Source organism: Grus americana, chromosome 4 (genome assembly GCF_028858705.1).
Source record: "Grus americana isolate bGruAme1 chromosome 4, bGruAme1.mat, whole genome shotgun sequence".
Classification (NCBI taxonomy): Eukaryota; Metazoa; Chordata; class Aves; order Gruiformes; family Gruidae; genus Grus; species Grus americana.
In genome coordinates, this window is record NC_072855.1 from 13,309,397 (window position 1) to 13,332,305 (window position 22,909).

General features: G+C 38.7%; 1 protein-coding gene across 6 annotated transcripts in view; it reads left to right on the forward strand.

Moving 5' to 3' along the window:
- Window positions 1-22,909, forward strand: part of PPP2R2C (protein phosphatase 2 regulatory subunit Bgamma) — a 201,110-nt gene that overhangs the window by 53,150 nt on the left and 125,051 nt on the right. For 3 of the 6 annotated variants that reach the window (XM_054824006.1, XM_054824010.1, XM_054824007.1), the window contains exon 1: window positions 3,941-4,542. The exons of 1 other annotated variant lie outside the window; for it this stretch is intronic. Coding sequence is in view for 2 of the 5 variants with exons in the window: in XM_054824010.1 (XP_054679985.1) it covers window positions 4,473-4,542 (70 nt within the window). In the remaining 3 variants the exon portion in view is untranslated. Of the gene's footprint in view, window positions 1-3,940; window positions 4,543-22,909 lie in introns of those variants that run through there. 2 more of the 6 variants (XM_054824008.1, XM_054824005.1) reach the window with 1 other exon arrangement.

The following is a 22,909-nucleotide window of genomic DNA, read 5'->3' on the forward strand; positions in this document are numbered from 1 at the left end:
TTTTGTTTGCTGTGCTCCTTCTAACTCTTCTATTTTCTTACTGACACCTGCAGTCTGTACTGGCATCTGTCATGCCTGCCTTGTCTTTTATTTTCCTTCTTGTCTTTTATTCTCCACTTTCACTGAACATCTTACTCTTTAGAATGCATCTTAATACGCTTAGTCTCCTCCGTCTTTGTGGAGAAGGAAAAAAAAGAAAAAGCTCTTGAACTGCTAGCCAGTCTTGCTCCTTTTACCTCTAAGCTCACTCTATTCTTGTTATGCAGTTATTTTTCAACCTCTTGAATCCAGTTCTTGTTTATTGCTGTTCTCCACAAAGTCTCTAATGACCTTCTTTTGAAGAAAGCTGAAAAACAGGATTCCATCCTCATTACTGACTCACTGTTTACTTAAATGTCTCTGCTGATCTGTATGTTGCTCTTCCATTTTATAGTTTGCTTGAAATTCTTCAGGATAGGGCACTTCTTTTCTCCACACACCTCCCCCCCCCCCCCATGTTTGTACAGTATTCAGCTCAATTAGTGGGTTGTTTTATAGGTAGGACTGTGAGCTACCGTGAAAGTACAAATAACTAATGTAGTTTTGATCAAAGGTTCCTTTCCCCCCCACCCTCTCCCTGGATATTTGACCAGATCGAATTATGTAGGTTGTCAGTGGGATTGATAACAAGTAGCATTTTAAAATGGCACAGCTAGTTATCTGCAAAAGTTGTTTCACAAATTTGCATTGCACTACAAATTTAGAGCAGAATTTTGCTAATCTTTCTCATGTGAACTGACCTACTTAAGTCAGTGGACTACTAATATTTGCCACACAGTAAGGATTTGGCTCATAGTCTTGGGGAATGCATTTGCATGCACACAGGGAATATTGTCTGGTGTTTTTGTTAAAGGCTTCCTCCTCATTCCATTTCTCCTTATGAGATTTTTTTTAACTTAAAAGTGGGAAGAACAAGGTAGGCATGATCTGACCCAGATGTGATGCCTAAGGAAGTTGTCTATGAACGTCTCTAATTCCAGTGGTGAGAGGAGAAAATTATCTCTGGATGGGAGCTGTTATTTTGACTTCACAAAAAAAAAGTCCACTTGTCTCCTAGAAAAAATGAAAACACTTTTAACGCTTAAATTGCACCTAACAAATAAGAGGAGGAAGCTCAAAATCATAGACCGTAGAAATCATGACGTTTCAACTGATTGAGGACAAATAAGGAACAATGATTGGTGAGCTTATGTTGGAAGGGCAGGAATGTTCTCTCAGGCACTGTAGAAATTGCAGACACCGTGGTCACAGAAATTTAGAGGTATTTACAAAGAAAATGATTTGCAGTGTTTTTTCAGACCGTCAGTGTGGCTTTTTTGAGACTTTACACATCATTCACATAATTTATTATCTATTTATTTTCAATGATAATTTTTCTATATAATTCTTTTTGTTGGAAAGGAGAGAACGCATGTTCATTTTCTGTGTATTTGTAGCTATAAATTATTCCTATGCATTTTTACTCAATTGTGTTGCTTGATTTTGGGGATCAAATGCCCTGCAAGGTAACATTTCTTCCCATTTCAGCAGTCATCATACCAATGGGAGGAAGCTGCTCAGTGTTGCCTCCAAGGAGGAGGCCATACTCTCTAATGCTGCATCTCTAACTTGGGTACCTGACTGAGAAACTTAAGCATCCAATATGCAAAATGAAGAAAGAGAGGGGTTTCTGATTCAAATGCTCTTAACTGCCCTCCAAAAGCTACACTGAGTGTATAGGGAGCTTAGGTTCCTAACAGAAACATCTAGGTTATTTTTCTAAGACCAGACAGTTTGACTGTCTCCTGCACAGATGCTGAAGGGAAGTTCCTTCTTGACCCAGATTGGTCTAACCATGGCATTAAATAGTTAAGTATAAACTTGCTGTTGCACTCTTTGCTGCTGACTTCAGCGGAGTTGGGATTTCACGTGCAGTGTGTATTGCTCACAGACCCTTTTGTCTTTTGAAGAACAAATCCAAGATGATAAAATAATGTGGCATGGAAGGGCAAAATAAACCAGCTCTATCACATAGATTAGGGTTATTTTGTACAAAATAAATATGGGTATTTGCAAGGCCGCCTTCCTCATTTCAATCAAATTCTAGGTATATCTTCTCATTCATTACATTTACGGGTTCTCGTATTTACTTTCTGAACTGTAGCTAGTATTGTCATCAGTATTTATGCTGTACCTGCTTCCAATAAACAGGTAGAAAGCTCAGAATAATACGCTTCAGCATGGTCCATCCAAAGCTGCTGGCAGGACTGGATCCTTGTTATGGGATACCACTTTGTACCTAACACTTCAGCTATGTGCCAGGCTGTGCATATCCATAAGGAAAATGTTGCTGATGGTGAGGCAGCAGGTCCTGGTTTGTTTGGTGTTGCTGCTGATGCTTACCCTCTACACTGAGAAAGAGAACTGGTTTTGTGCACAGCCTTGAAAAGTGGATGGGGGGGGTGTGTGTAAGCAGACAGGATATCCTGAGGTTGAAAGGATTTGGTACATGAACAAGCATGGGCAAAGGCAGCAAATGACTGAAGGGGAATGGGCAGACACTGGAGAGCTGCCGGTACCACCACAGCGTTGACTGATGCTCTCAATGCAGAAATTGCATTTCTAGTACTGTCACCTACAAAAGCTGTGTATAAATAGAATCCTAGAATGGTTTGGGTTGGAAGGGACCTTAAAGACCATCTAGTTCCAACCCCCCTGCCATGGGCAGGGACGCCCTCCACTAGACCAGGTTGCCCAAAGCCCCATCCAACCTGGCCTTGAACACTTCCAGGGAGGGGGCCTCCACAACCTCTCTGGGCAACCTGTTCCAGTACCTCAATGAGACAGTAAATAATTTCTTCCTAATTCTTGAATTTACCTTCAAGAACCATATGTCCTAGCTTCATTAAAAAGAACCAAAACCAAAAAACTGTGCGAGATTCATGCAGGATTACACAAAATGCTGTAGTAATGCTGACAAATGCGTTGTATTTTTTATGTTCAAGTACAGGGCCTAAACCACCAGACTGCCCCTCTCTCCTCTAAATTGGTTTTGTGATTGTGTATGCCCTCTTCCGCTGTAGTGGTGGTTTTGGTACACAGCCATTTGTTTTCTGTTCAGATTCCTAAACTTCAGTGGTGCTTGTACCTTTTCAGAATACGTGCCTTCTGCAGCAAATGGTTCATGGTTTCATGAGCACATACTGAAAGCTTAAGGAAACTGCTTGTCTGGTCAGTTGAAAGATTTTTGCTGTAATAAGCCATTAAACACTCGGACTAAAGAACAAGCTTTATTTTATAACGTGAGTAATTTTCCTCTTCTACTTGTTTTCCTATTTCTGAGTATACGGATTCTGATGTTGCTTTTCCAAGGCGATGGGAAAATGCAGTGAATGAAAGTAGCAGACCTAAGAAAAGCCCATGACCTGCAAGCATTCCCTTTGTCCAGCTTTCCTTTCCTATCCAGGGAAGTCACACAGATTGTTTTCTGGCCGTCATTTTTTTCATACTTTGTAATTGGTCTTTTATCTACAAAACTGGGAAGAAAAGATAAATGCCAGTTATTTTACCTTACTTTTTCCAAATGGTTGCCTTGCCTCTAACGATTCCGCTTGCATAGGCAGATATTTGGCAATTTCAGTAATATTTATACAGGCTGACATTGAACGACTGTTGCTTTTGCTACGTGTGACAGTATCGACTAGCACAAAATTGTGGCCGCATGTTAGTGTGCAGTATGTGTCAATGCAAACCCATTTAAACAGCTTGAAGTTTTTTTCTCCTCATCCCCTCCCTTAATTTTTTTCCCTGCCCATCTTAGCAGCAGAAGAGCTAAAATAATTACCTGCAGTCTCATTTTTCACTTTACTACATGCAGATCTGGTGCGGTTGGGCAGCGAGCGGCTGACTGGGAGGGGCCTGCTCTGATGCAGCACAGGCATATGACAGCAGTAGCAGCAACAGCAATCAGAGCCCTTCTCCGGGCGGGTTTTGCTGCAGTACGCTGATTGCCACTTTACAGCATCCAGCAAGATCCCCAGCAGCAGGCACTTGGAGGAGACTCTGCGTGGGCACTTGTTTAAGGAGTATCTGACTAAACAATTGGGTTATTCTTTAACTGCGGGAGAAGTGCCTGTATTCCCTTCACGCAAGCTCCCTACCGGCTTTCGGCATTCATAATTTATTGGAGCCGTTTCTCCCTCCGTCTCTCTCCCCTTACTTCTTTTTCTTTCTTTTTTGTTTCTTCCTTTTTTTTTTTTCCCCCGATCGTTATTTGCCACCCCCCACCCCCCCAAATCTGTGCTGCATCACTAGCTCTCATTATGCTGTGCTCAGTAGCCCAGTGTGTTCTCCGCCTCTGCTAGGCAGTGGCAGCATGGATGGTGCTCTTGTGACGACCTCTGCTGATGCTATCAGTCCACTGCGGATAGGCATGCTGAGTAATCCTGCTGTAAATGGGCGAGGACACGGACACACGAAAAATTAACCACAGCTTTCTTCGAGACCACAACTATGTGACTGAAGGTAACATAAATGCTGTCATTATTCTCTTCTTGCATTGCATATTCTATGCCAGGAATGCACTGTTATATTTGGAGATGTAGGCTGTTCCTTTTTTTCTTTTCTTTTTTTTTTTTTAAACAGGAAGACTTTCAAGGCGTTTTTCTGTGTGATGTAGCAACAGAATCTGTTTGAATTTGCTAAATCCCAAAGGTATTCTGTTATGCTACGGCAGTATATGAAACTATACGGGCTAAAGAAGGTCTTGCATTGTGCTGAGTTTGTGCTAGTGAGGTGTGCAGCACCTGGCATTGAATGCACAGTAGCTGCAATGTGGAAGATTGGTAGCAGTTGATTACTTAAAGATGAAAGATTTTAGAGCACTAAAGTAAGAGAAATAATCTGTAAAGTTAACTGTTTGCTGGTGTAATAAAGGTTATACATCTCATTTTGGTAATTATAGCTTGAGCATCATAGACATTGCCGAGTTGATTGTTCCCTAGAGAACCGTATACATTTAGAAGGGATACGTAAGCATAATCTTTTGAAATACTGCTGCCTTCTTTCCATCTTCTGTGTATGTGCAAGGTACACAAGAAAAGAAAAGGTGCCTTCATTTTAAATCGTTCAATGGCTGGTAGCTTATTACATAAAAAGGAATTTTCCTACAGGTGACACACATTAAATGCTGAGAGAATTTTCCTTGAGACCAGTGAAATGGTTGAGGCAGGTACTGATCCATATTTCCTTGCCAGAAAGTTGGTTTAACAGCAGGACAATTTAAGATTGGTGATCAAACAGGAGAAACGTATTTCTAGGTGCTTGACTTTGCAAATATATTTGTGTGTGCAGAGTTTTAGCAGCACTTTCCAGCAGCAGAAACAGTACTTCAGTGTAGGCTTATATAATATGACCATACTTAACATCAGGGTCAACCAATACTACTTGAGACTCAGTCTCCAGATTCTGTCGTCACTTGATCAATGCTCGGTCACTTAATACTCCCATGCTGCATCCTGAAATGTGATCAGCTGATGCTCTCTTGATTACTGATGATTTGCATTTTTTTAGAATGTAGAAAACGGCAGGATGATTTCGCCATACTGGGAACACAAAGCAGATTTTTCAGAAGAAAAATGAAAAATCCTGTGTACTGTCACTGTTACCACCAGCCAGTGTAATTGTTTGCTAATCTTGCCTCTAGGACATTCTTTGCATACTGGTTCATGTTTTGGTGCATTTTTTATTTTGTTTTGAATTTTTGGTTAATTCTTTTTATCTTAATGATTTATGTTTTGAGGTGTAGTCACTGAAGAAAAATTTGTCTTAAATTTATAAAATTATACTTTAGATTCTGCAAAATGCACACGATAATTACTGCAGTCTACTTCTTACATGTTGAGATTCAGATGTATATTTAATGGGCATGTGCAGCTATGTTAAAATTTAGACTTTCAAGTCTGTCAGTTTTGTAATCTGAGGAAAATAATCCCTTGTGGATTTTGCAAATCAATATTTTTCTCTTTTGTGTGTTACGGGTATTTTAAAAATTAGATGGAGATTTTTAGTATTTTTGGGGACACTGCTGAGGCAAGTTTTAGATTTTCTTATCTTTTATCTTCACTTGATATTTGGATCAGAAGGACTGGATGTTCTTCTGTGATTGCACACGGAGTGGCTTGTCTGAAATGGGTCAAAATATACCTTGAATATCAATGTTGGCCTGCAATATATTTTCCCTGTGATCAGAAGTCATGATGAAATATGTTGGCATCTGATTTTGAGGTAGAAGAAGTATGGGAAACCTTCAGTAACAAAGTGTTAGGTCTTCAGCTCTGACTGTGTAGTGTTTCTTGGGAATGCTCAGTTGGTCAGCTGTAATAAAATTCTTCACATCTGTTGTATTTGACATTGCCACACCATTTAAAAGATCATGAAAAACATGAGAGAGTGCATTTATCTGAAATTTTTCCAGGGACACCTTCAGCTCAAAGAGGACCACAACAAACTTTAATTTCTCATTGATATAATTTGTTTAAAATGCATAATGAAGATGTAAGTTAAACTGATGCTTAAAATGTGCTTTGTTTGTTCTGTTTTGTTCTTTTTGTGTGTGTGTGTGGTGGTTTGGTTTTTTTTAATTTTGTTTGAAGATTTGGCTCCATGAAACAACCTTTAACTCTTGTCTGTAAAGGCTTGAAGTGCTTTCACAGTCTTTGCATTTGGTCCTATGATATGTGTATGATAGTAACATACATATAGAAACACTGTTGCAGGCAGTAATGCATTGCTTTGTTATACTGGAAAATAATTTTGTTGTGGTGAAACTCAATTATTTCTTTTGAGGTCTTTGGCTTTTGTAATCCACTATTTAAAACAAAGAAGTACTTTATATTGTATCCAGTGTACTGGAGAAGTTACTGATTTGTTGTTATCTGTGAATAACTTTAATTTTTTTCTTCTGTTTTCAGAATTTTAAAATCTTGGTAAGGGGTGTCCTCTGTCCTTGCTGCTCCATGTAGCAGACTAAATTCATTTACAAAAGGAGGTATTTCTGACCTTTACATGCACTTTCTTCCTCTCTATTCCCTGAGCAAAGTAAAGCCAACAATAATCAAGTTGTGGGTTAACTATATAGTATTGCTTTAATGCTCTTCCTCTTTAACTTCTTCCGTGATTTAAAAAAGAAGAATTAAAATTGGGTGACATATGAATTTACTGGGTATAGGAAAACTGTAAGCCAAATCTGATTTGCTCTGATCTCACTACTGGACCAAGTGTGTTCCTAACAAAACTTGCCTGCTTGTTTGAGCAAAGTTCAATTTCATCTCTTTGATAGGTCATTATTTTGTAATGTTGGGGTTATCTGTATCAAACGTGACTTTACCTTGACTACGGAAAATTGAATTGTTTTTTTAAATCTCAAAAATCCCTTGATTTGATGGTTCATGTTTTACTGTTACATTATACCGTCTCTGGTAATAGGTGTTAGACGCAGATATGACAACAGTGACTACCTAGACTTGTTTCTCCTGTTAGATTGCATATCTGCAATAAAACCAACGGAGTTGAAACAAGCAGGACTTGAATATAAGTCTTAAAAGTATGTTACAGTTGCACAATGGAAAAAAGCAAGTTAATTCCAGCAGCGATATACAGTAAGTTTTTCAATGATCACTTTCAAAAGTGTTTTTTCAAGGAAACTGCTTTAATTTGAGTTGTTTTTGTGGGGAAAGCAGAAAAGACCTGATGAGACTTGTAAAGGAAGAGAAGAGGAAGACCTGAGGCCTAGAAAATGTGACCTGTGAGGAAAGATTGAACTTTTTTATGCGAAAGCGGTGAAACACTGGGATATATTGCCTAGGGAGCTTGTGTAGTTCCTATCATTGTAGTTTTTCAAAGCATGTCTGTAAGAAATGACATGGGGATAGCTGAGCCTCCCGTGGGGCAGAGGGATGGACTAGATGACCTCTGGGATCAGTTCAGGCTTGTGATTCATTGCTGAGCTGTGTTTTATCTTTATTGCCTTTTTCACCCCAGCTGTGGGAACCAGCTGCCCAGGAGGTGTGGTGTCAGTAAAATGTATTATTTCCACAACACCTTTAGAAGAACAGAGAAGAGAGGAGAGACACAGTGTAACATGGGGAAGAAGATGGGCTGGACGAGAGAAACATTGAGCCTTCATGGGCAAAGTCTGTTAGGGGAGATGGCAACAAAATTGGGGACAGGGAGTTGGGGGAAGGGATAAAGGAGGGAAAAGACTTGTGTGCTTTTGGGCTCAGGGAATGTCCTTCAGTCCCAGAGGTCCCTTGACATTACCTGTGCTTAATCGTAAAACTGACAGGACTGCTGATGTGCTTTGCTGTCTCAGAACCTGGAATCAGCCACACAGGATCTGATTCAGAACAGTGAATTGTGTGATACGGTTGCTGTATTCCTGGCAGGGGCAAAATGTTGTGGGAAACGACGGTGCTGCTCCTTTGAGCAACTGCACTGTTAATTCAGCTACCCTGTATTTTACATACTTAATGATTGACAGAGAAATAATGAACAAAATTCACTATCCATACCAAACTGTGTTAAAGGATGTGATTCATATCCATGAACCCTCATTTGTCTGGAGAAATGCTTCTCTGGTGGCAAAGGCTTTCTGCGGGTTGTATGCAGACATGTGTAGTGTATCGATTCATCCCTGCCTTTTTATGCATTCTTCCTGTTTTGGGAAGACATAAAACGTTCCTTATATTCTCAGTTTCTAGAGACAGACAGGTTACTCCCTTGGTCTAGGCCTGCAAATTCAAGTGAAGCCAGTGAAGTCGCACAGGTGCGGTGGGGCAGAAGCTGACCTTCACTATCTAGTCATTTATAGAGCCAAACAGTGCAGATTGGTTCCATGCGGCTTAACTTCTATTAAAAAGTTAATCATGTTAATGGTGTATTAACCTCCTCAAATGTGATATTTGAAGAATAATGAGAATTACCAGTGTAGTGTAAAACATATTGAATCATAACCATGTGAAACGTTTATTATAGAGGATGAAAAAAGATAGGGTTTTTCCTAATGATTTTAAAGGAAAATCCTCTGCAGATTTTGGGGGCTTTTTCCCCCTCTTAACTAAGGAAATTAGTATCTCTGATCCTCATTAATCAAAGTTAAGGGAATTTATCATTTTCATCTGCCAAGAAGAAATTTATTTATGAACTTGTCTTTTGTAAACATCTCAAATACAATTTGAATAATAGCTGAGTACCTGAGAGTATTGGATGAATATAGCGAACCAGGTACTGCTTTACTGGCTCAGGCTCACCATCCGTCCAGTCTGTTCACTTGTGACCAGCCATTCTCAGAAATAAGCTTATTAAGAAAAGTACAAGAGGTAAGTTTTCCTCTCTGAATCTCCAGCAATTCAGGATTTATGTTGTGAATAGTGATGATTTTTATCTTTTTAGAAAACTCATTCAGAAACAGTTTTAGAATGACCCTAGAAATTATGGCTCATTCTTATTCTAGTCACTTGTGTTATTTATGTTTTTCCTCAAGTCAAGTATGAACAGAGGTAAACCCTGTTAAAGCATAGCTTTGCCCCTTGTTAAACAGGATATAGTTATGTCTTTTTGTGCATGGATTTGGTTCTTCTTTCATTCACAGTGCTTTTCAAATGAATGTTGTGGGTAGCCTTGAAGATTTGGATTAATAAGGTTTATTCTATCCAAGTGATGTTGCTGACTTTGTAATCTTTATTCATGCAGCTTAGTTGGGAGAAGCCATGGAGGCAGGGCTAGAGCACAGCTGTCACTGGCTTGCACTGAAGCCTGAACTGTTTGCTCAAGCCTGCAGCTGGATACGTGGTTCAGCATGCAGGAAAATCAAATGTTGATGCTACCCAAAGCTTGGATCTGCATAGCACAGACATTTAAGGCAACATCCAGTATGGGTAACATGAGGCAGCAATTTATTCAGGCAAGCCTGGAATACGCAATATAGATTTAGCCAAAGCAAATCACACCATCAGCAAGATTTGTCACTATACAATACCAGCTACACATTGAACGTACTGCACAGACATTCCATATCTGTTAGGCATCCATAATATCATCACTTCTATTTTACTTGCCAAATCTGCTTTCTGAAGAAATAATTAGGAGTAGGATTAGGACAGTTCTGACCCTAGACTGGCACTTTGGTCTTTCTTAATTTGCTGTTCCCAGCTTTCCAGAGAGCAGGGACATGTTAGTGTTAACTTGCTACTGCCTTCTCAAAAGACCTGCCTCTTCAAGGAAGGGGTTAGTTTAACGACTGGCTGTTAGATTCTTCTAAGAGAGCTCTTCAAGCCACTCTGAGCTGCGAGACATGCTTAAAAGGCATGGAGTTAACTGGGTTTGGATCTCCGAATAGTGTCATGCCTCCACATGACAATTATTCACATGTACCCTGTAAGATGTTACCAAACGTGACTAAACTGGGTTGCAATCTTCCCCATTTGCAAAGGCATAAATCTCTAATGCTGGAGTGCTGGTTTTGGTGGGTTGTCCTCAGGGACCGATGGCAACCTTGGCTCTCTTTGCACTCATACAGTCAACAGATGATCTCTCACTCCATAACTGAATAATAACTATATATAGTTGCTGTATAGTGTTAGAGGTCCTGGAGAAGTGAATAAGATGTATTAGCAGAAGAAAAGAACATCTAGAATATTAGCTACATGATAAACAAGCCAAGCTGCTTCCATGACAGTGAGTATGCAGAGCTGCAAAAGAACCTGGTTGTGCCAATCTGGGGCTTTTCTCAGGTGCCAGCAGTGTCTGAGTGGCACAGAAAGATCAGTTAGTTTCAGCAATTTAGCCTACATGCCATTTATTCATACATATATTATGATCTATAGATAAATATGGACTAGAAACATTATAAATAGAAATGTTTATAGTAATTTAACTATATAACTACTGCATGTAATAGATTTAGCTACATATAAACCTTAAAAATGGAAGTTCAGGAGGTCAACAGTACGGTGTATCTGTAAGATAAAATACAGGTATAAAATGTGATGTATGCAAGCTCTCTCTCTGTGCCAGATTTCTTTCTAATTGAATCTGACAATTCAAAAGCATTGAATAATGTAAAACTAAACAACACTGCGCAGGCAGAGTCAGTGTCATCGTTCACTGCAGGAGCAGTTTATTTAGCATATGCATCATTATGGAAAGAAAACTGTACTTTGCAATATATTTTGTTTTCTATGTAGACCTCAGACATTTCAGCAATGTATCATATATTTAAATGGTGAGTTTAGAGAATAATAGATGTGGTTCTTACATCAGTTTAAAATGTGAAACACGATACAATAACACTGAATATTTTATAATAGAAAAAAGAACGGAATATCTTTTATTACAGCCATAAAAAGGCCATCAATCATTACTGCTTATGTTGTGTTACTACATCATTACTAGTTTCGGGATCTTTGAGACTTTCTTTCCACAGTGTGTTTCATCCACCATAGGAAGGCTTTGTATAGAGGAGTATATGCTAAGAGAAGGCAAGGTATTTATTTGCTGGCTAATATCAGTGTAGTTGTTTTGACCAGGAAAAGGATGCTGGAGTAGGTAATTGTCTCAGAAAATTAGAGGAAGTTATTATGGAGATTTTTTTTTTTAAACAAGATAGGGTTTTAAATGCACTTCTAGACATATTGAGGCACTTTCTTGATCGACTATTTCTGTAGTTCTTAGGGTAATGCTAAGTTTGCCTTTAGTGATGAATGTGGTCTAAATTACCGGTTCCTGGTAAAAGTTTCCCAATTCTTTACCGAGAACAAAAAACAAGGTAAAGCAGCCTTATATAGAGAGAGTTCCTTTTCTCAGGTGTGCTTCCTTGCTGAAAAACTATTGTACCTGCTATTTTTATTGCTTAAATGCAAATGAGAGCAGACTGTATTTTGCCAGTGCAAATACAAGTAATAAAAATGTACATTAAGAGACACAATTTGTAATAAAATCTTTCAGCACAACACGTCATGCAGTTCAGTGACTCTTGTGAATTATTAATATGACGGGGGTTTGGGATCCATATTGTTAGATATAGCAGTGCTTTTCCTTTCTTATTTACTGATTCATCTGTTTAAAAATGAAAAGATGATGATGGAAACATCTGTGTGTAATATAACACATTTGTGAGTGTTTTACTTAGGAACAGACTGCAGAAGAAAGTAAAGGACTGAGAGTTGGTTTATTATCCTCCAGTTCCAGTTCAACTCAAGTCTGAATAGAACTTAATTAATTGTCACCTTAATTCTTCCCATGTGTAGTGCTTTTGTTATTCATGTGACCTAGGCGTTGCAAGCAGTCAATGACTGTGCAAAATAACACCATTTGCATAAATTCTGAGGTTAATGCTGCCCTGTGATAATACTGATTGCATTAAACACAGCCATAGCATGCTCTGCCTGTCCGGCCAGTTTCTAGTAAAAAATAAAGATCAACAGCATTCAATTAAAAATAAGTGATTGCTTATTTCCTTCTCTTTGTTTTTAATGGATCCATATTATTTTTTCCTGATCTAAGATTTTAAATGAGTATTTCAAATAAAATAAAAATAGTTCTCAAACAGTGAGCTGGTCACCAGTTTTCAATAATTTATTTCTAAAATTTTATCCAGTCAGTGCAGCCTCATGTTCTATTAACTTTGAGAGGTTTCAATTTATGATAGAACTTGGCACAAGGTCTTTAATAAATCTTACCAGGGTTTTCAAATTTATAGCTGTAAATCAGGCTCTGTCTGTCATTATTTTATAAATAATTTCTGATGGAATGTCTTTATTTCTACATTGCAATATGATAAAAAGGAAAATTCAACTAATAAATTCATTAATAATAATTAATTAGTAAAATTCAACAAATAGGCACAGTGGCCTGGTAAATGCAGGGCAAAATTGGCTGCTAAGGTAGCACACAAGACTCTTGTCATGCTACATGTTAATTCTGACACCCTGCTTGATTTGATATTTTTCATTTCTGCATGCAGATCTGTGATATGGGAATAACCACTGCAAGATAAAGTCAGATGTGTATTCCGTAGTCTTCTTTTGAATGGAAGATTTAGGTCAAGTACGTTCTCTTTAATCAGTAGTGAAGCTCAAAGCAGAATTCACATATGCAGTGTCTTTGAAATAGGCAGCTGTGAATTATTGCATGTCTTAAGGAAATTCCTAGAACACCTGATGCTAAGAGTCAAGGAATGGTCATATGGATGGTGGTGCTTCTCATTGCTTGGGTGCAATGTGAATTTGATTTTCTGCATGTTGTGTGCGTTCATGCTTTTGTATATATGTTACACTCACAGAAGTCTTGTGGATGACAGGCTAATATATGTTTTGTGGTGTGTCTGTATTCCTGCCAGTTGCTATGCTTGAAATGTGAATCTAGAAGTATTAGTCTGGCTATGTAGAAGTTTCAGCGATGGGAGATGGGACAGTAAGGGCTTGTATGTAGGGCACTGTGTGTCTTTCAAGTCCCATATGATTCATGGACTATTTTGGTCGATGTGTGCCAGTGTTTGCTGAACAGGGCAGTGAGACTTGGTCTGTGACTGGAGTGAAGCTTTCCTTATACCATAGGTATGAGAAGCAGTGTCCGGTGGTTCTGGTTCCCCAGTGGTGGTGGTGAGTTACAGTCTTCTGAAAAATGGATTACTTGAACATGGATTTTATCTTCCAGGTTTAGGTATGTACTTAATTGTTAAATCCAACATTTCTGTGCTTCCGCTTGCAATTCAGGAAAATGGGTCATATAGAGTAGAGGCTTTTTGTGACACTGTGTAAATGTTACAAAGGTGCTAAATGAAAAACAAATACGTTGGATCTGTTAGCACTAATGACATTGCAAATCGACCAATTATATTAAAAATTTAAGATTGACTACCTGCAAGAAGTTACACTGTGTCCAAGTGAAGGTTTTTAGTTGCTTAAACTTTGAACCATCCTGCTGAAATTACTGCAGAGTATGAGTTGCATGAAGTATAAACAGGCAGCTGTTTGTTGTGTTGATCTTTCCCAGTTTTTCGGTTAGGTTGAAATACTGAGAATGTTTCTTTTACTTTTTCATACCTTCAAATTAATTTCAAGTTTTTTTAAATTTGGGGTTTGGCTTGAAACTTCTTGTGGATGCAGTTAGTGGCAGCAAGTAGTCCATTCTCCAGTGGAGGCTGTAGCTGGGGCTGCCCACCCTTCCTTCCCTGCTGCTGTTGGAGCCTGTCCCATCACAGGTGGAATGTCAGCAGAGAGGAGACCAGATCAAAAAAATTAGCCCACCAACCTAAGAGTCCAGCTTCTTCAGCAAATGCCAGCGAACTTGTCCTGCTTTCTGTCCCCTGCTATATGTCCCTTGCTAGCAGTGAGTGAAACCCCACACCTGCCTGCTCCTGAGAGCACAGGTTGCTGTGAGCAGTGCTGACTTCTGCAGGTGCAAAGTTGCCGTCTGTCCTCAGGATCCCGTCGCAGCTCCATGCAAATGGTTAAATGTGCACCAGAAGCAGTGTTAATGTTTCGGTCAGCGTTGTAAAAGCTTACATTGTAATGTAATGCTTACTGTAATGCTTCTTCAAAATGACCTTTTTAAAAGGCTTTTGTAATATTTATGCACAGTAAAAGGACAGGGGGAAATACGAGCTATAAGTATATTGGAAAAATGTTTGACAGTTTTTCTGGATGTACCTGGGAAATGGTAGCAGTAGTAGTAGTGTTAAATCTGAAAGCAGAAAGCTTTGATGCTTCTACACCATAAATAATTACTAACAAAGATGATTGCCAATGTGGAGAATTGTTTGCAGAGGGATTCATTTCTGATTGTTAAGTGTAAGTATATTTAGACAGAAAACGATTTTTGTTCCTGAAAGCCAAGGAGTTGGTGTAAATTGGAGGAATTAGCGATTCGGACTCCACAGAGCAAACATCAGCCTGGTTATTACAGATGAGATTTGATAGTTGTAGTTATATTGAGGTTAGCACAGGATGCTATTCCTTTATTTTACACTTCAATGACTGAATTCAGTTGTTATGGTTGGCATATTATTGTTAGCAATTTTCTTTAGTTTTCTTTAAAAAATATCCACTTTGGCAGAGTTTTCTTTTTCTAAGCTCTTAATGTCCCAGAAATCTCCATTCATAAATTTATTTGTGCATATGAGCGTATACATTCGTGGATCTTCATTGTCCAAGACAGTAATGCATCCCGTAACTCTAAATACTTTTGAAATTTTAAGACTAAATAGAAAACCTTATCGGAATTTTGCCAAGATTTAAAATGTAAATTTCTATGTTAAAAATGCTTTTAACTTTGAAGCTACCACTAACCATTTTGAATGGCTTTAAATCTGATTTTTCTAATGTATTCATCTGTTGGCTGCCATTTCTAAAATGTTGTTTCATTGTGCAGCTTGACAGATTTAGAATAACTTAGGAGAGCATACTAGTTCTGCAGTTTTACATTCTTTGAAAGATCTGTATCATAGGTTAATGGGGTCAGTATTTGAATTAACAAGTTGTTAACTGAGGATGCCTAAAATATATGCTCTATCACGATAATAGAATCCAAATAATTGAGCCTGAGGAGGAATAAAGGAACTTCTCAGAGTAAATTTTCAAAACTGAGCAATGGAAGTGCTTTTGCAGTTTTGCAATGCAGTCCAGAAATTGTGACTCCAGAATTTGCGGTTTTATTGTATAAGTGAAACTCTGTAGGAGTTTGCAAGGCAAGATCTATTAGTTAAACAGTGCTAATATCTGCATCTAAAATAAATGAAAGGTAGCTAGATGAGATTTGACTACATGCAACAAGAAGAGATACCTAAACATTTTAACAAGGACCTGCCATTGTGGGTGGAACCTGCCGCTAGAAGAGGTGCAACACATTTCTAGCAAACTTGAGCACAGTTGTTTCATCTAAGAATAGTGACTCCACTGGTTTGTTCATCCTCGGCAAGAAATTCGGGGTAGTTTTGTGCTTTAGCTTGTCAGTGGTGGTTCTCATGCATTTGTGTAGAGTGTCGTTTTTTCTGTTCCTTGTTCTGTGAGAAACCTTCTGCTGGAGCACAGGAAGATTTTTCTGGAAGTGTTTTCATTTTATTTTTAAAAAACTGCTTTTGCTGATGGAAAGATGAACAGAGTTTATTAAAAGAGTGCAATAGTAGCACATGGAGTAGAAATAGAGATGAGGCAAAGCACCTTTCATCCTAACAAGTCTTAAAAGCAATAACCCAACAGTTCCATGAAGCTTTTATCCAATTCGGAATCCTCAGGGCTACCCAGATCATATCCATGGATGGTCCATTTCTTTTGAAGCTAGCTGCTTTAAAAACTTTCCACTTTTGATGTTGTGTTTCTGTTAAATATCTGTTTGTTCTGAGGCCAGCTTATTCCTGCAGTTCCGTGAGAGAGTCTCAGTGAAGACATGTTCTGGCCTCCCCCTCTGTATATTCTGATAAAAAGAAAGAAGAAATTATTTCGAAAGTTTTGTTAGCTTCTGTTTCAGAGAGGACAGACTTTTGACATTGCAGACAAACTAAATGCAGAAGTCAATATTAAAACAGAAATGCTTTGGATGTCCAGGAAATACGTGAATAAGCATGTGGATTCTGTCTGTGCTCCATTTGCTACTCCTTTTCCCACTTGCAATGTATCATGGTGGTGGTGAGTACACCAGCCTCTCAATGCAACCCTGAATTGCTGCTGCTACCAGCCCTTTACGTGACAACACTGGAAACATAACAATCACATTTTTTACCCTTACTACTACTTCTAAAGGTTAAGTCTTTAATGAAGTTACAAACCAGCAGGGTTAAATAATGAGATCCGTGCTGCTGCGGTTGGTCTATTAGCAGCAACCAAGCCTACTAGGGTCTTCAGCTAATTTAAAGCTACCTAGGTCTGCCTATACCCTATATAATCTTCCCAAATTTATTTTTGCTGTCACTGTTTCTAGCTGAGGTGAATTTCATCATACCAATGTTTTTGGTAAGTCTCAGTTTACCATCATAAATACTCATGCCTATATCATATATTTACCACAATAGATGTGATGTAAGACATGAGCAATAGTTTCTCTGTGTATAATATGTTTTAACTCACAGATAGCTGGTGTTTTCCAGAATCTGAATCTCAGATCCAGCAACATACCACACTTGACGAAGAGGAAGAAGGATATGCTGATCAGTTCTTATAGTTCAAAATTTGGGCTGAATCTAAAATACATGTGTTCTAGATGTCTGACATGTAGTCAACACTGGAAATTATACAAGAGAGTATGGATATTTTGGGACTAAGTGTTTGACAAGAATAACTTACATTTTCCCCTGGTTCACACAGCCTTCTACCTAGGCAACAGATACTTTCTTAAACCTAACGGTCTGCCTTGAAATCCTCTTTCATGTGCTTCTGGTATGTGTCTTCATGCTGCTAAAGTCCCTTTGATGTCCTTTTGGCCACTTTCCAGACCATCTTTTAATTCCTTTTGTGAAATTTCCATACCAGCTTTAATTCCTGCCAGAAGGCAACTGTTCCATCTCTGTTCAAGCAGGGCCCCAAAGCTTTACATTCTCAACATGTCTCTCTTTGGAAGTAGTATTGTCTGCTCAGACTTTGGAGAAGTGAGGAATATGTAGATCCAAGCAGTGCTGGGGAGAGAAATAAGGAGATGGAAATATAGTCATTCCTTCCTTGACTACAATTTTTCTTTTTCCATTTGCTGCTTGACTTGATTGTAGTGATACTTGGCTTTTATCTGCAGAACTTGCTACTATTCAAGCTCCAGAAATCTTTATCGAAGAAAATGGAAAACCAGCCAAAACCATAACTCATTTGGCGCTCCGTGCCAAGTTCTTTCTGTGCTCTGTTCTTATATTCATTGAATTTCGTGTAGTCCAAGACCTGGAATTGCTACTCAGTACCATTCTTTTACTGTCATTAAAGGACGCAGATGTGGCTCAAAATCATCTCGGACTTGGAGTGATTGATTAATCTGTATATGACCCTCAGGTGCCAGGGAAGGGTCATTTTGAGATTTCAAGAGTCCGTACTTCTACACCGTTCTAACTGAAAAGGAATTTCTGACTTTGGAAGGAGGCCTGGCAGACTAGTAGTGTTACCTTTAAGTTTACCACTCCACTATAGAGCTGGAAGTGACTGGAAATAATGGAAGTTGTATGAAGTTGTTGGGTTTTTTTAATTAAGTTTTATTTGTTATACTCTGGTAGATTTTTAAAAATCTGAAATGCAGTACTTATTTTTGTTAGGACACCAAAATCTGCGTTTCCATCAAACAGCAACAATTTCTTTAAAATCCTGATAGGTTGTTATAGGTTTATGTAGTTGTGATGACACACATGAAGTCTGTTTAAAAACCTGCCACTGGCTCCAGTGGGATTGGATCAGGGTGCATGGCTTTGTACAGCTGTATTCTATGTACATATTGTAAGTCCATAAAAATACATGTCTGTATATACAAACCACGAATTTTGTTTGTGATTTGAGAGTCCGGATTTTAATTTCTACACCTGTTTTTTCTAATTACTTTGTACAGTAACCTTTATTACTTTTATCTTCAGTACTACATTATATACATTTTGGAGATGTAGTATATAACCCCTGATATTGCAAAAGTTTTTTTTGAAGAGTTTATCTGCCTTGGTGCAAGAATGGATAAAGTAACAGCTTACCAAAAACCTTTCTGGGAATCTCAGTGTGCTGAATCTTCAGAGATCCAGTACCATTACTGGTTTTGTTCTTTAGGACAAAAATAGGTAAATGTGGAAATTTGGCCTAACTTCACTGTATTCAGAAATCTTAGATTCTACAAAGCTTAGATTTTTCTACATATGGTGAGGAAACGTAAATACATTCTCCAGTTTCACATGAAAAAAATTCTGGGAGCTAGAACTATGTGTATTTGTTAAAGGTGTTAGTTAATTTCCTTAGGGTTTATTGCATTCCTGTTCACCAGCAAACTGTATGTTTAGCCTATGAAAAATTTATTCTTTAGCCAAAAGAATAGAATTTGTGTACTTACTATGACCAGTTAGAATTATAATTTTATTTTGTTTGCATAATGGGTTAGGAAATCTACGTGGACATTCTCATGCATAATATAATTTGTTAAATTTAGGCTACTATTAAAATTATCCTGTTGAATACTGTGACCATAATACTGTCTTTGCAAGTTTCCTTAGGAGCGTAATGTATTCAAAATTATAATAACACATGGGTACAAACCCATTTCTTTTTCTTTGACCTTTTTTGCCTGCTTCTTCTATATGATTTACTCTTGTTGCATATTTTCTTTTAAATACTCTTATGTCTTTTCTTGGAGCAAAGCTACTGTCCAGATTTTCTCTTTGAGGTAATGTTGCCTCAGGCTATTTTTTAACTTTCTGAAATGCAAAGTAATTGTAGTTCAGGTTTTAATTGCGTGTCTTTTTCTTCTTTTCAAGAATATACTGCCTGGACACATTATCAGTTTGTTATTTAAAGGGCTGATAAACGTGTCTAAGTTGTATTAATTTATGTTGCAACAGAATTCAAATTAATGCTAACCAGAAGATCTTTCAATGGATGAGTAGCACAAAAGGTATAATTAAATCTCTCTGAAAAAAATTACAGGATATTTCATGAATGTCAGTAAAATAGTTTCAGCCCTTACATAAATTTCTTTGTTACAGATATTTTTAAGGGTTGCCTCTACCAGAACTATAAAAAAAGTACATGTCTTAACAAAAACAGTAATTCTTCCCCTTGATTTGCCCCTTTGGGTACTTTTGAGTTTGTGCTTATTTGTTAGGCTCATATTGTACCCCTAAATTATGCTTTTACAGCTTCCTACAGTTCATATTGTGGTGGTATCATAATGACACAGTGGCTTTTTTGAGCTATGTGCAGAACATTTAGGTAAATACTTAATCTGAAGCTGATGAGGAGTCTCCCTGTAGTCAATGATTACTGTTAGGAACATTCCAGAGTGCTTTGGTTGAGGCATTACCTCAAAGATTAACCCACTATCAAGGAACAGACTATGGCTGAAGAATTAGCACAGTTGCATTGTTGGGATGAAAAATTGTGTGCCAAATGCAGTAGTTGTCACTTAGAATCACAGAATCATGTAGGTTGCAAAAGACCTTTAAGATCATCAAGTCCAACCGTAAACCTAGCACTGCCAAGTCCACTACTAAACCATGTCCCTAAGCACTACATCTACATGTCTTTTAAATACCTCCAGGGATGGTGACTCAACCACTTCCTGGGCAGCCTGTTTCCAGTGTTTGATAACCCTTCAGTGAAGAAATTTTTCCTAATATCCAATCTAAACCTCCCCTGGTGCAACTTGAGGCCGTTTCCTCTTGTCCTATCACTTGTTACTTGGGAAAAGAGACCGACACCCACCTGGCTACAACCTCCTTTTCAGGTAGTTGTAGAGAGCAAGGTCTCCCCTCAGCCTCCTTTTCTCCAGGCTAAACAACTCCAGTTCCCTCAGCTGTTCCTCACAGGACTTGTTCTCTAGACCCTTCACCAGCTTCATTGCTCTTCTTCAATTAATCAGTCTTAAAAATTGTGTTAACTTTATCATAACCTGGTTCAGTCACCTGTGGGAGTGTATCAATCTCTTGTGGTCAAATTCAGTAACCTGTAGTGAAGAGTTCAGGCACCTTTTCTAGCTCTGTATGTTTGATGCACACTCCTTGGTGCAAATGTTATGTCTTTGTGCTTTGTTTGCTTAACTGTGTTGCTGTAGAATCTCACACTGCATTGGAGCAAAAGGATTTTGTTCTACAGAACACCAGAGAGTTTTGTGTCTTACACTCTGGCGTTTTGTAGAAGTATAGAAATGGAGTATGTGGGACAGGGTGTCTGCAAGTCTGTAGTCCAATGTCCCACTGGAAGCACGATGTTGCCAAAACTATAGATCAAGTCAGCTGTGGATTTGTATAGCCGAGTCTTGAAAACCTCCAAGGACAGAGTTGCCACAGCCTCTTTGGATAACCTTTCCAGTTCTGCACTACCCTCCTAGAGAAAAAGCTGTTCTAAGTAGCCAGTCTGAACCCCTCAAGGTGCCACTCAGTTGCTTTTGACCTTACAACATCATGCACCACTACCAAGAAATGTTTGGCTCCATTGTCCCTGTAATCCCTGTCAAGTAGTTGTAAACCGCTATTAAATTGCCCTTAGCCTTCTCTTCAGTTAAACAAGCCCAGCTCCCTCAGTCTCTGCAAATGTTGCACTTGGTAGGAGCTTAGGACTTAGCTCAATTTTGACCGATTTCTCCACTTCAGCAGCGGAGGGATTAGAAGCAGTGTTGGAAGTGTAGCCTCATCAGTGATGCAGAGTGCGATTTCCCTTTTTCTGCCGGCCACATTCTTCCTAGTGTTAGCCCAGCTGTGGTTTGCTGATGTGAGCCCGCTGTTGGCTCCTGTTCAGCCTAGCATCCAGGATGACCCCAGATCCTGTCCAGCTGGGCTGCTACATTGCCAATTGCTTTTCAGCCAGATGTGGGGAACTCTTCTGCCCCAAGTGCAGAGTTTTGCACTTCTCAGGGTCCATCTAGATTCTCACAGATGTCAGGTTTTTGTTGCTTTACAGTCATTTCTTGTCTTCCCTTAGTGTGTAACTGAGAGATGAAGCACTGAGTTTGTATTGTTAGTTGTATTGCTATGGATGTTTTTTAGATTGGCTATGTATTGCACTCCACAGTGCACAGTGAATACACACTAAGTTTGGATGACACCAAAGTCAATTTTCTGTATGTTTTTTTATGAATCAGTGCAAGTTTTTGGCTACCTCTAGCTGACAAGATTGTTTGAAATGTAACAAAGAGCCGTAAACATTTCTGCTTCATGAAAGACTCGTTGATTCTTTTCTTAGTCAGAAAGATGGCATTTTTATCTAATACCCCAAATAGCAACAGTAGGAATTGCATTTAGTATGCAGTGGACTTGAAAGAAATCAATATTCTTTTTAGCTTGTGTAAAAAAAAAAAAAAAAAAAAAAAGGTCTTAGCAAAGCCATAGCATATAGTATATTGAAACTGTCATTATTACTTTTTCTGTGGAGAGTATCCATTAAAGTTCAGGTACTAGCAACATCACTTCTGGATGCTGGAACATAAGTATGGGCTCCCTAGCAGCGATGACCAACATGATTCAGCTGTAGGTACAAATTGTCAGCCTCATTTTTCTTCACCAGCTATATGTTGGCTGGGGAGATCCAGGTGGGACCACAATCCACAGTGGTACTGTCCTTGCACACATGCAAGAAACAGGAAAGGTTATTTTCAAGTACCACCTGAATGTTGTCACTGGGTGAAGAATGGAGATGAGGAATCCACTGCTGCAGCCCTAGAAGCATGGATTCGTTCATCTAAAGGTCCACGCAATGGGCTTCTCGCCACTACTTTTTCCAGTCGTGGAGACTGAAAGGTAGGTTTTCTTAATTTCTCAAAGGGAAAATGAACTGTGGAAAAACTAGTGATTTCCATAGGACTCACAAGAAAACTTCTGGTGGATCTGAGAACTAAGTCCAGGAGCCATATTGTAGTCCTTAGTACACAATAGATTCTATGGAATATTTAAACAAGGAAGAAGAGGGGATATTCTAGCGTGGATATGGTGGCAGGATGTGAGTTCATCTTAAAAATAGCATATGCTTTCTGTCATGGAAAGCTTTCTGTTTGAATTGGGCTAATCTCTGGAATGTATATCTTTCTCCTGTGGCAAAATTGTTTTCTTTTTTTATTCCATGAACTACTCCCCAGACAGTGAAAGTGATCCTACCTTTCAGCAATATCTTCGATGTTCAAAGTTCCTCTTGAAGTGCTTGGGATACATAGGTGAACACAGACTATGGGGGGGGGCGGT